General features: G+C 32.5%; 1 protein-coding gene across 11 annotated transcripts in view; it reads right to left on the reverse strand.

The window, feature by feature from the left end:
• Nucleotides 1-14,469, reverse strand: part of LOC119610549 — a 332,175-nt gene that overhangs the window by 159,340 nt on the left and 158,366 nt on the right. For all 11 annotated transcript variants that reach the window (XM_037965897.1, XM_037965875.1, XM_037965865.1 and 8 more), the window contains one exon: nt 7,938-8,114. In XM_037965897.1, coding sequence (XP_037821825.1) covers nt 7,938-8,114 — 177 coding nt within the window. The remainder of the gene's footprint in view (nt 1-7,937; nt 8,115-14,469) is intronic.

The following is a 14,469-nucleotide window of genomic DNA, read 5'->3' on the forward strand; positions in this document are numbered from 1 at the left end:
CGAATTTTGGACCTGAAATATTGAATATTTGTTGTTGTAGCTTTGTGTTGAATTCACACTGCACATGTAAGTGTGAAGAGAGAAAGCTCTTTTTTCGTGGTAAAGCTTGAGTTGGCAATATATGTGTATTATCTATGGCTAAAACTGTTAGTGTATTGGTGTGAGAGAGAGAGAGAGAACTGCACTGAAAGATATGTGTAAACTAAAGTAAAATGTACGGGCGAATTTTCCTAAAGATAAAATTTATAGTCTTTTGAAAAATTTGCAGATAGTGAAATAAAAATTGGGATGGATCTACCTCTTGATATTCTGAAGAAAAATCTAACAATTATTTCTGTAACTAAAATAAAATATAAGCTTTTTTTAGAAAAGTTATAATAATATCAAAAACAGTTTTTACTTAGAATCTTACATCTTGGACGAAATTTTGTAAACGTAAAGGAAGGGTGATAATTAAATTTTTCATTTAAGATTTGAAAATGTGCCTTTGGAAGTAATTAAGAACATCAGTTTAAGTGCCATAACAGTTGATATGTAAAAAACAAGTTGGGGGTAATTACAATTTTCTTTTCTAATTACAATATCATTTTTATACCCTTCAGCGGAGTTGATTAAGCTATGTCCGTCTGTCTGTCTGTCCGTCTGTGTGTTTGTTGAAATCAGTTTTTAGAGGACTCCAGGTAACGGTGAGATTGAAATCTTCAATAATTCTGTTAGACATGCTTTCGAGAAGATCGCTATTTAAAATCAGCAAAATCGGTCCATAAATACCGGAGATATGAGCAAAAATCCGAGGCAACCTCTGAAAATTTCATAAAAAAGAGAAATTTTTTCATGCTTTGATATAAGCAACAACAACAACACTGCCTATTCATTGAGTATTTCGTTTCATATGTTTGGATGGCTGCGTGTTTCATTGCCTTGTGTATATTGTTTTTGTTTCTTGGTGCATTCAGTTTCGTAAGTTTGGATGTCTGTTGTCTTCTTTGCGTTGTGTATTTTGTTTTTGCTTTTTTGTGAGTATTTCGTTTCGTATGTTTCATTGCCTTGTGTATATTGTTTTTGTTTTTTGGTGTATTCATTTTCGTATGTTTGGATGTCTGTTGGTTTCATTGCGTTGTGTATTTTGTTTTTGTTTTTTTGTGTATTTCGTTTCGTATGTTTGGATGTCTGTTGGTTTTACTGTCTTGAGTATTTTGTTTTTTGTGTGTTTATTTCGTTTAGCGTTGTTGTTGTTCGTTTTGCTATTGCTATAATAATGATATAAACGGGAACATGAAATAAATTAAAATTTTATAGATTTTAGACTTTTTTAAATGTCAAAAGTGACACCTCTGTATACTTTGTGGTCTCGCTGACGACTAAACAAAAGAGAATAAGAATGTGTGTGTTGTTCAGCGTTGTCACCTTAGTGCTTTTAGCACTGTTTTTAATGCTTTTAAAAATTTTCGACGCGATTAAATTACGAATCAGTGCCCAGTGCTTTCTCAAAAACTTTGGTGGCACTAGATTTAACGTCGAAAAAGTAACTTTTATAATTTTTTTCTAGGAAATTATGAAATATTTTAAAAATTATAATTTTTTTAAGGTGGTTTTAATTTAATTTTTTATTTTCTAGAAGAAGAAAGAATGTCTGTTAACTTACAGTCTGATAACCAACATACAAATTAGGGAATTAAGGACGTTCAAGTCAATTTCTGAGGAAGACCAAAGACCTATTCGGGAGGCACAATTGAACAAATTATCTTGAATATTTCGACCGTTTGTTTGATTACAAGGTTTAGAAACATCAGCACAAGTTCACTATAGGGGTATAGGGTATAAAAACAAGCTTTTAAATTTATATTTTTAATCAAGACTTCGGAAATCCGTGAAATCATTTAAGAGTTATTCGTTCTATAGAACAGTTCTAGATCGATAATTTTGGTATTACATTCACAACTCTTTGAAAGAGTTCTTCAAGAACGTATTTATTATTACAAAACTTACTCAAAACAATTCGTTATCCTTGATACAGTTAAAAAATAAAAAAAAAACATAATCTAAACGCGATATTTTAGTACACATTATCATTGTTCCCGGTATATTCGTAAATAATTTCATATTTTAATCCATATTACAATTTCCTGTAATAAACGTATCCCTTTCCGTGGTTTTGTCGAATATATTCGACATTACAATAGAATATATTTTTAAGCATTTTTTGTGTATAATATTTAAATTAGTTTGAATTTTTTTTTCTTTTAGGTGAAAATTACGACTTTATTATATTTATAATTGAGATTTTGAAAGATCTTCCTTATTTTTAAAGTAATTTAAAATTAGGTTTTAAGAAATTGTCACTTATGAATACTTTTTAAAAAGTGCTTTTTAACAACGTTTAAAAACAGCTTTATTTAATGGCAAAAAAATTGTATTTTAGGAGATCGGAATATACATATTTAAATGGTGTTGTATTGATATAAGTGTAAGAAAATATTTTACAAAACAATATTTACAAAAAATATAAACCTCCATCGGAGCGAGACGGCTACCAACGCTCTGATGGCTAACATTAACACAGGTAAGATACATACAGCTACCTTAGACGATTCGCAACAAGGTTTCTGGATTAAATCACGTAAATTTCCAACTTTTCTACTCTGATACAGGATCTCGAAAATGTATCTTATGTCACAAGAATTTATGTTTTCTCCTCTCAACAGGATTATCCACATCGGATGCAACGGTACTGAAGCAAGGTCGTGGCAACATATACCTTGCATCTGTTTACCTGCCTTTCGATTCTCCGACACTACCACCAACGTCGGAGCTGATGAAACTGGTCAAAGAGCCACAAAGGCAAAATAAGAAAATTGTAATAGGTTGTGATGCCAACTCCCACCATGTAGCTTGGGGTAGTACAAACACCAATCGCAGGGGACAAGCCCTTATGGATTTCCTTAATACTAAAGACTTGATATCATCGAACTTAGGTAATAAAGCTACCTTCGTCAATAGAATCAGAGAAGAAGTATTAGATATAACTATATGCTCAGAAGAGCTTATAAACGAAATTCGGGATTGGAGAGTTTCGGGCGAGCACTCCTTTTCTGCCCATCGGTACTTAAGAATCAAAATATTACGGCCGCCACCAAAGCCGATAAAGTTTCGGAATAAGTCTAAAACTAATTGGACAATGTTCGGTTCCTTACTAAAGAACCGTTTATGTCAGAACACTTTTCAATGTCGAAATAAAGAGGACATAGACGCCAAAGTAGAAATGCTCACAAGTGCCTTGGTTGAATCGTCCGAGGACAGCTGTCCTCTGCGAGAGCGGAGATCTGCCCAGGAGAAACCCTGGGTAACCGGGGAGATCCGGAACCTTGATAAGACTCTTCGCAAACTTTTTAACCGGGCACGGCGTAAAAAGACCGCAGTATACTGGGATGAGTATCGTAGTAAACTTGGTGAATATAAGAAAATTGTTCGTAAAGCCAAACGAGACTACTGGAAACTTTTCTGTGAACAGGTAGACAGCGTAAATGACGTATCGAAGATAAAAAAATTCCTATCCAAAACTCATGTCTAACCAGAATCTATGGTCGATGATACGGGCAGGAGGCTGGAGGATATGGAGGAGGTAATGAAACTCTTAATGGACTCTCATTTTCAACCCGGTATATCGAATAACATAGATGAACCGATATTGGAGGAAGGGGAGGCTAACACGGAAATTGTAATTACATCTGATATGGTTAAAGGGGCAATCAAGAGCTTCGTTCCCTATAAAGCTGCAGGGCCGGATGGCATTTTCCCGGCACTCTTACAGATGGAGGCGGGTCTGGTTTCCGTACATCTGTCTCAGATATTCACTGCATGCTTGAAATTTACATATACCCCCGTTAAATGGCAGGATGCAAGGGTAATATTTATACCTAAACAAGGGAAACCTAGCTATACGACACCTAAGTCTTATCGACCGATAAGTCTTACGTTCTTCCTACTTAAAACCTTGGAACGGATAGTTGATGGTATGGTGAAAAGCAGTATACCCGACCAGAGATGGGGGTAGTGCACTAAATTATTAGTTAAATCAATATTTAACTAGCACTAAATATTGTTTCAAAAAATATATTTTTCACAAATTGTCTGGAGCTTAGTTGTAGTGAAGCTTATATTTTTAGCACTAATATTTTTTAGTGATAATTTTATTTTTTTATTATAACTCAATTGAGTGATAGTGTAGAAAAAAGCACTACACTTAAATAGTTAAAAATTTGAACAGCCACTAACAAAAGGCTTCAATAATTTTCTTTGCACTATTTTTTTATGAAAATGAAAAAAATTTGTAAGACAATGAATGTTTCAATTTTTTAAATGATACATCTATTAAAATGGAAAACACAGATTTTGTTAGCGATAACACTATGATGGACCCTACATATGCAGTTACCCCAACAACATCTCATGCTTTAAAAAGAAATGGTTGAAACACCTAAATTCCAAAACTTTTGCCTTCTTCTGCTCAAGTATAACGATTTTTTTCTTTAGCGGAATGGGGAACTCTCCTCGGAGAAATAAATTAATTGGTCGATTTTGTATCTCGATTGCCACTTCAGCTACGGTGCCAGTTGCCAAAATGATGTGGTTACTTCATGTTTTTTAGGCAATAGCTTGGAACCTTTGTAAATAATGAACGTTTTACTCATTAATAATATTCGTCCGATGAGTTTTTGGTTGACTTAAACCATTTCTAGACTGTTCTATTAACTTAAACTTTCAAATGAGTGAAACATTTCTCTGTTGAAAAAAAATAGTGCAGGAATATTTTTTGAACTAATAATTTAGTGTAGACAAAATTATTTCACTAGGCTGTAAAAACAAATATTTTAACTATTTTTAAAATATTTTTAGTTAAAAATTTTAAATATCACTATCACTATTATTGAATGAGGCTTATATTTTTCAATTCATCACTAAACATAAATAAAAGTAGTGAATAATTTTGAACTACCACTAATTATTCGTTATAGTTAAAAATTAGTGCACTACCCCCATCTCTGTACCCGACAAAAACCTAAAATTTAAGCAGCATGCTTATGTAAAGGGACGATCGGTGGAAACCGCTTTAAACGAAGTTGTCCACTACATAGGTGCATCCTTGGATAGCAAACTGTATACACTGGCGGTATGCATTGACATCGAAAGCGCCTGCAATAACGTGCACACTGATACTCTTATCCAATCCCTAGACCAGTTTTATGTTGACCGGGTGCTCCGTAACTGGATCAACCACATGCTAAGGAACAGATGGATAAGCTGCGAGATGTACGATATAACCATCATGAAAAAGGTATTTCGCGGTATACCACAGGGTGGCATTTTGTTACCTTTACTCTGGGTTACCACGATTAATAGCCTCCTAAGGGCCCTAACTGAGAAAGGACTTAGATCTGTCTGCTATGCAGACGATGTCGTAATACTTTTAAAGGGAAAAGATCCAAATTACTTGTGCAGAAGAGCTGAGGAGGCTCTGAATACGGCCTTGAGCTGGTCTCAACCGAGAGGCCTCAACGTTAACCCGGCAAAAACGAAAATCTGTCTTTTCACAAGAAAGACAAACATTTCTACATATACTGAACCTTGCTTCCTGTGCAAGAAGATACCAGTGACAGACAAAGTTAAGTACTTAGGTGTAATCCTCGACCGGAAATTAAAATGGAGACACCACATAGAGGATAGGATCAACAAGGCACATCGGTGCTGGGCGATATGTAGGAAAACTATAGGCATGAAATGGGGTCTTAGTCCTAATATGACAAATTGGCTTTATAAAAGTGTAATTAGACAAATTCTAGCTTATGCTTCAATAATCTGGTTGACTGCTTTAGACAAAAAGTGCAATATCAAACTACTACAGGGAGTTCAGCGTACATGCTGCTTGGGTATAAGTGGTGCCATGTGTACTACTTCAACCAAGGCTCTGGAAACGATGCTAGATATTCCACCCATTGAAACATATATAAGATATGAGGAGCCGCTTACAGCCGAACGGCTCTTTACTTTAGGCGAACTGGCCAAAAGCGATTATAGGACACGTCAGCAATGTATACTGGACACATTAACTTTGAAACGCTGATCCCAGATAGAATGTCTTGGTCAAGCGGAACATTGCAGCAAATACCATTAGGAATCCGTTGTTACACGGATGGCTCTAAATTGGGGACAAAGTGGGGCTGGGGTTTCTATATTGAAGACCCAGAAACAGAAATATACCACCGTTTACCAAATCATAACACAAGCTTTCAGGCAGAAGTACGAGCAATAACGGAATGCGTAAATTGGATTAGAATAAATATGGCGCCCACGACCCTTAATATATTTACCGACAGCCAGAGGGCAATTAGGGCGATATCAGGCGATAGAACTAAATCTAAGACCGTATTGGATTGTAAGAAAGCTTTAACTGAATACTCTCTCAGAGGTAAGGTTCACATCATATGGGTATCAGGCCTCTCGGGAGTAGTCGGTAACGAAAGGGCGAATGTAATAGCTTTAAAGGGAAAGGAGCTCGAGGCAGTTAACCTGACAAACGCAAAACCATTCGACGCAACAAAAGCTGAACTAAAAATATGGATGAGAGAAACCCATAAGGCCTCTTGGAATAATGAAACAGTGGGTAGAAACAAGAAGATCCTTTGGGGTGACCCTGATGAGAGCAAGATAAAAAATCTTCTCAAAATGAGCAAGCCTGAAGTTAGTATGATGGTTCGTATTCTGAGTGGGCACAAAGGATTACGAGCACGTCTCTGCTAAATTGGACGTGCGGATTCTGACGAATGTAGAACATGTGGGGAGGACAGTGAAACTCTGGAGCACTTTCTTTGCCACTGCCAGGCATTCGTCGAATTTAGATCCAAGTATCTTGGAAGTGATGTTATTCCAGAAATAACATTCCTGACTAACACTGATTAGAAGATTCTTAGGAATTACGTTCAGGAAACTGAGTTTCTGAACACTGAAAAATAATTCTTTCAGTTTTTTTTTTTCATGATAAGGAGCGCATAACAGGCCAATGCTGGTGTTGTTAGTCAGCACAATTGTGCTATGAACTGACAAACCCTGAGTTAGATCTATACTTGGATGGTGTTATAGGCTACATTGTTTTTTTTTTAAACTTTGAGAAGGAGGGGACATGGAGAGGTTTAACGGGTGAAAAGATACAAAATTAGTACTTTTAAGCGTAAACACTAATTATTGTCAGTATTAACGCTCATTTGAAATATGTATTAGCAAAGTTCATATTTAAAATAAAATGAAACTTCAATTCGAAAAGATTCAAAGAAAAACATAAATTATCATTTTAAAATGGATTTTATTTATGTTTTTATTTGTTTGTTTTTAAATAAAAATAAAACTCTGATAAAACGAAAAAATCCAATAGTTTTCAAAAAATTGAAAATAATCATACGGCTTTCAATTTCCCATCCGTCCTTTCAGTAAGTTTTATTACACTTTGTATCTACACTATAATATTTGAAAATTTTGACATGTCGGTTTGTTGTGGTGTGTAGTCAGCTTAAACAATATACATTTGGGATATTCAATGTAGCAAGAGGGTGTGGTTAGTATTTTTGCTAACTTTTATCAACATTGTTCTAATTCAACGAAATTTCGTTTGTAGCTTTATAAAATCACAAGAAATAGTTATAGCTAACTATATAGTAATATAATTGTTATTTTGGAATTTTTTCATTCTATTGATCTAAATCAAATAAATTTGAGTTGTAGTTTTATAAATTGCCAGAAAATGTATTTCTGAAGTGAGGGCTAAAAGGAATTTTAAGTAAACGAGCAAATTTTATAGTTTACCCTAGGGAAGTATAATTTATGAATCCACTAAAAACCCCGGGAAACGCCGGGTATCAAAATTTAGTTTCTAATAAAGTACTTACCTGGATCTGTGGAAACATTTATTCCTCGATCAGCATCATAATTTATCATTCGATTATCGTGATACCAAAATATGTATTCTGAAATTTCAGTATTTTGTACGACATGACATTGCAGTCTTAAAGTTGATCCAGGGGTAAGATAGCGAATGTGTGGGCCTGATATTTCTGCTCGAGCTTCTGTAAAAATTGTATATATTAGAAGTATAATAAAACAAGTAAGAAAGTATAGTGTAGTAGGACGAGGCCGACCGAAATAAGTTTTTATAATAGAGCGTTTATGTTGAATTTTACCTAATTTCGATACATTTAAGCAATTAATTAGTAAAAAGAAAGAATCTTATACATCAACCCCCCATTTTACATGACACACGGTTCACACGATTTTTATATTTTGAGGGATTCGATTTACACGATTAATTTAATTAAATTTGGGACAATAATTCTAATATGAAAGAATGATCTCATTAATTTTTGTAATGAATGAATGAAGTAATGGCATATACACAACTGATATTGTATTTATGTATGTGGAATCGTTTATAAAATTTTCCACGCTGAAGATATTTAAAATTTTTTGTTTTAAGTAATGTTTATCTATATATGTATATAAAATTCTAACGTTACTGACTGACTGCCTAAAATGTTGAAATTTTGGACATTCGAATGTTTAGGGGGTAAAAAAGGATAAAAACGGGTAAATTCGGTAACCTCATATCTTCTAAACTAGAAAAGATACAAATTTTAAAGCTTATCGTCGTTCATTTAAAAAATAAGTGGACAGGTGTCTGGTACTTTTTTCAAATTCGGACCCTATAGGCAATAAACGGGTAAAAATTGTATTTTGGTACTTTTTTGCACCCCATGTATTTTTTAAACCAGTGAACATTCAAAAAATATTTTTGACTCCTTCATAACTTAACGAAAGAATAAAAATATGTGCCCGTGTTCTGTAACTTTCGAGTCGAGAAAAAAACTCACTGACCCAATTTTATTAAAAGGATTATTTTTTGGTACTTTTTCGCTTTTTTAACTGTTACTTTTTGTGTTTTTTATAATATGATCCTAGAAACATGATATTAAGCATGTGGAGTCCGGAGGTAATGAGAACCAATAAAAGGGGACTTTTTGGTACTTTTTCGTTATTTAAAGGGTAATTTTTGAATTTTCTTTAACATTTAAACTAGAAACGTGAAATTAAATATGTAGTGCCTCGAGTAAGTGAGAACCAATAAAAGGGGGTTACTTTTTCGGTCTTCAAAAGGTACTTTCTGAATTTTCTATAATATTGAATCTAGAAACATGAAATTAAGAATGTAGAGGCCAGAATAAATGAGAATCTAAAAAATGGGACTTTTTGGTACTTTTTCGTTCTTCAAAAGGTACTTTTTGAATTTTTTATAAACTGTACCTAGAAACATGAAATTAAGCATGTAGAGCCCCAAGTAAGTGAGAACTTATAAAAGGGGACTTTTTGGTACTTTTTCGTTCTTCAAAAGGTATTTTTGAATTTCCTGTAATATTGAACCTAGAAACATAAAATTAAGCATGTAGAGACCGGAGTAAATAAGAACCCATGAAAGGGGACTTTTTGGTACTTTTTCATTTTTTAACGGTACTTTTTGAGTTTTCTATAATATTGAACCTAGAAACATGAAATTAAGCATGTAGAGCCCGGAGTAAATGAGAATCTATAAAAGGGGACTTTTTGGTACTTTTTCGTTCTTCAGTAGGTACTTTTTGAATTTTCTATAATATTGAACCTAGAAACATTGAAACTATTGAACTTAGAAATACAAATATAGATAAATAAAAGATGTATTTTGGTATGTTTTCGTACTTTAACTGATACTTTTTGATATTTGTAAAATATTGAACATATAAACATTGAACGAAAGTTTATAAAATGAGGCTTTCTGGTACTTTTTGTTCTTTTAGTAATACTTTTTGAATTTTCTATAATATTGAACCTAAAAACATAAAATTGGACACACAGCTCCCTGAATGTATAAAAATCTGTAAGAGAGGAATTTCTGGTTGAAAATTTAACATTCTCCATCCTTATTTAACTAAAATCTATAAAAAGGGACTTTCTCTTCCATTTTCGTTCTCCAACTGATAGTTTTTGCATTTCCTGTAATATTGAGACTTATTAAACATTATTGATTGAAAATTTATGAAATACAACCGTTTAGGCTGTGCGAATATTTTATATATAAATTGAACCTTGGAACCTGTATGAAAATCTTTGAAAGGGGACTTTTTGATAATGCAGATATACCTAAATGTATTTTGGACTGTCTGAAAATTTACAATAATTTTTATTTTATTTCATTACGATAAAAAAATTTCCAATTTTTTTTTCGTTAAATATGATTTAAATACACAGAAAGAAATTCACTCCAGATTTAAATTGGCAAAAACTAAAGCAACTTCTTCATAAACATTTCTTAAATTAGTTTTTAACACAATAATTTATTTATTTCATTTCATCTACAGAATCATATTCTTACAGATTACTAAATTATTAATTATAATATTTAAATAACATTAATTTAAATAAATTCTTATTTACATTAAAATTTAAATGAGGAGCAAAGCAATTACATATGTGTAAGCATCTTGCAATAAGCTCATTTTCCGCATAATTAGTTCTATGGACAGACTCCACAAACATGTGACTAGTCCTCAAATCCCTAGGCGGACAATATAATGTAAAATGTTCTTTAATTTCAGAACAATTTATTACATTAGATAAAACATTATATACAAACATTATTGAAAAATAAGATCTACGATCATTTAACGATTGTAGGCCTAATAATTTTCTCCTAACATCATAGGATGGCAATTCGTGGGACCAATTTAATTTTAATGCAGTCTTAGTAAAGATTTTGTATATGCGTTCAATACGATTGGATTGTCCACATTGGTATGGATTCCAAACTATTGAACAATATTCCAAAATGCTGCGAACTAACGAAATATATAATGATTTAAGAGTGTATGAATCCCTAAAATCTTATGAATTTCTTTTAATAAAGCCAAGCATAATATACGCTTTAGAAGTTATATGGCTAGAAAAGGACAATTTCTTGTCAAAAACGACACCTAAATCTTTTATCTCTGCCTAAGCAGAGTGCCATCAATGTCATAATTAAAAATAATCGAATTAAAGCTATGTGTATTTCGTATACACATAGCTTTAATTCGACACAACATTTAGATACATCGATCTTAATATAATTTTCAGAACACCAAACAGTTAATTTGGTTAAATCAGATTGTAATTTTACACAATCCGTAAAATGGGATATTTTAGCAATCAATTTTAAATCGTCAGCAAATAAGAGGCATTTGGAGTATTTTAAAATTAACGGTAAATCGTTAATAAAAATAATAAAAAGTAACGGACCAATATGTGTTCCCTGTGGAATACCGGAGTAGGCTTCAATTAAACGAGTGGAAGAATAATTTCCAATTGTAACATTTAATTTTCTGTTAAGTAGAAATTTTCCCAAAAGCCAAAGTTACAAAGTTTATTTAATAATAATTTATGATTAATGGAATCAAATGCCCTTGCAAAATCAGTATATATTACATCGCACCAGGGTTCCAAATATTCATTCACTTATCGCTCACTCTCATGAAAAAAACAAATAAATTTTGTTTTGTTATCTTCCATTCGTGTACAAAAACAAGCAAAAATAAAAGTTTGCTTTATTCATTCTTGCTTGATACTATTAGCAATGTTTTTTTATTTTCGTACAATATTGAGATAACAAGAAAACTTTTTTCATGCACATGGACATTTTTGAGAAATAAACTGTTTGTAAAAATCTCAGAACTGAAAGAGCATAAAGTTTTATTTTGCACTAGCATTCTAAAATGAAATGTATGATTTGTTTATAGTTCTGTTGATAAATAAATGTAAAATGTCGAGATTGAGAGTGTTCGTGTTTTTGCATGTAAGAATGAAATAAGAATATGTGCAAAGACTGGAAAACAACAATTTTGTGCTTTTTTATGATGCGTTTATTTCTGTTTTTTTTTGCTCGGTCCTACTTGTTGTTTTATTTTTTTTTTTTTTTTTCAATGTAAGTCGTGCTTATTTTTCTTTTTTCTTGCAAAAAATATGTTTGTTTACTTAATTTTATGTGAAAAGCATACACAGAAGGTTACTTCCAAATAAATTAGAGTAGGGTAAACAAGAATGTTTTGTTGTTGTGCAAACAAAAAAATTTTGATCCGCACCAAAATAGGGATGGGCATAAATCTAGCGTTGATTTAAAAAATTTGTTTATACCACATGATAGTACTTTTCCTTGTGACTTCAACATAGGACAAAAAATTATCCGTTCTATTAGGGTCCGGGAGTTATGGTCCTCCAAAGTTTTACTACATACATACCTATTGAATGCAAAAGAATGAGAAAACTTTTTTGTTTTTTTTTTTTCATTTTTATAAAGTAGCAAATAACACAAACAACGCACATATGAATATAAGAAACAAACTGCAAAAAGTTCGAACACATATTATTAAAAAAAATAATAACATTAATGAGTATGTACTTTAATGAGAGTGATGAGAGGGTCTCTCAAATTTATACATTTTACATTTGTTACCTCTCACAATTCATATACGCGAATATGTACATAAATAAAAACAAGTAAGAAAGTATAGTCGGGCGTGGCCGACCATATGATACCCTACACCAGTTATGAATATTAAATGTGATTTATTTTTCATAATAAAGCATTTATCTTCAATATTCCCTTGTTCCGATACATTTAAGCAATTTATGGTTGAAAAACTAATTTTCTGAAAGATGCTTTATATGGGGGCTAGGGGCAAATATGGACCAATCCCGATAAAATTTTGTGAATATATTTATATTTACATAATATTTTATTGTGCTGAATTTCATCGGGATATTTGTGTTTATAAGTTAATTTGGGACATTCAAGTAATTTTCTGAAGGGGACTTTGTATGGGAGCTAGGGTCAAATGTGGCCCGATCTTTATGAAATTTGGCAGGGTCATGAAGACTTCTATAAAACTTAGTTGTGCCGTATTTTATCGATATATCTGTATATTTAACATAATTATGAGCTCGGAAGCCCTTTTCGGGGGGTTCTGTTCCATTTTCAATAGGCTTCGTCCTTGGGTCAAATAAAACGTCCGTGCCAAATTTCATCCAATTATCTTGAAAATTACGACCTGTACCTTGCGCACAAGGTTTACATGGACAGCCAGTCAGCCAGCCAGACGGACGGACGGACATAGCTTAATCGTCTCAGAAAACGATTCTAAGCCGATTGGTATACTTGAAGGTGGGTCTAGGACGAATATTTTTGTATGTTACAAACATCAGCACAAATCCAATATACCCTCCGCACTAAAGTGGTGTAGGGTATAAAAATGTTTACATTTAAGAATGCTTAAAATGAAAACAATTCTTAGCTACTCATTTTGCAAAAGTGAGCATACAACAAAAAATTTTAAAAGTACACGAGGGTATATCATAAATGTTTAAATTTATGTATTCATACATGAATTTTTCTGAACCCTGCATCGCACTGAGATCCACGTTCTATGGCGTTTACTATATCCCGAGTAACTAAAACTAAATTAGTTGTAGTAGATCTGCCAGGCATAAAACCATGCTGACAATGGGAAATACAATTTTCTACGATATAGAAAAGTTTATCTTTGATTATTATATCAAGAATCTTTGCAAAAGAACATTGTTTAACAATGGGCCTATAATTTGTCACTTGGCTACGGTCCCCAGATTTAAAAATAGGAACAATAGAACAATGTTTCCAAGAGTCTAAATAAACACCATGTTTAATACATACATTAAAGAGAATAGTAATAGCATTTAAAATAATTTAATTTAAATTTTTTAAAAAATACTGAAGGATAAGAACCTACAGCACATTTGGTATCATTACGAAATAAATTAATAGCTGCACCCACATCATCAGTACAAATCGTAATATTGATATGACTAGTGTTGCTAACCGCGGGCTGGAAATTTGAAATATTTGAAAACGGCTTAACGAATGTGCTTTGAAAAAAGTGTGAAAATAGATTGCAAGATTCAGCATTTCCATCGGATGCTGCATTACCATAAAACATACGTTTAGGAATACCACTGTTATCTCTCTTGCAGTTTATGAAATGCCAAAAGGCCGAAGGATCCGACTTAATTTTATTTTCAATTTCGAAAATATATTGTTTGTAAAGAAAATTTCTAAAGAAATTAAATTCATTACGGGCCAAAAAGAAACGATTACGATCAATATCAGTACCTGATTTTTTAAATTTTTTAAAGGCTTTATTTTTAATATTCCTTAAGTGGCACAGTCTAGAGTTAAACCAAGGCGGTTTATTATTACACGTAGGTTCGATTTTAGGTACATTTAAATTAATTGCAGTATTAAAATGTTCACAAATAATTGCATAAATTGCACATGGGTCATCCAAAATGGATAAGGAAGACCAGTCGACAACTTTAAAATAATCATTT

Source organism: Lucilia sericata, unplaced genomic scaffold (genome assembly GCF_015586225.1).
Source record: "Lucilia sericata isolate MDLA Ls3-8-SP2 unplaced genomic scaffold, ASM1558622v1 Contig000028F_arrow, whole genome shotgun sequence".
Classification (NCBI taxonomy): domain Eukaryota; kingdom Metazoa; phylum Arthropoda; class Insecta; order Diptera; family Calliphoridae; genus Lucilia; species Lucilia sericata.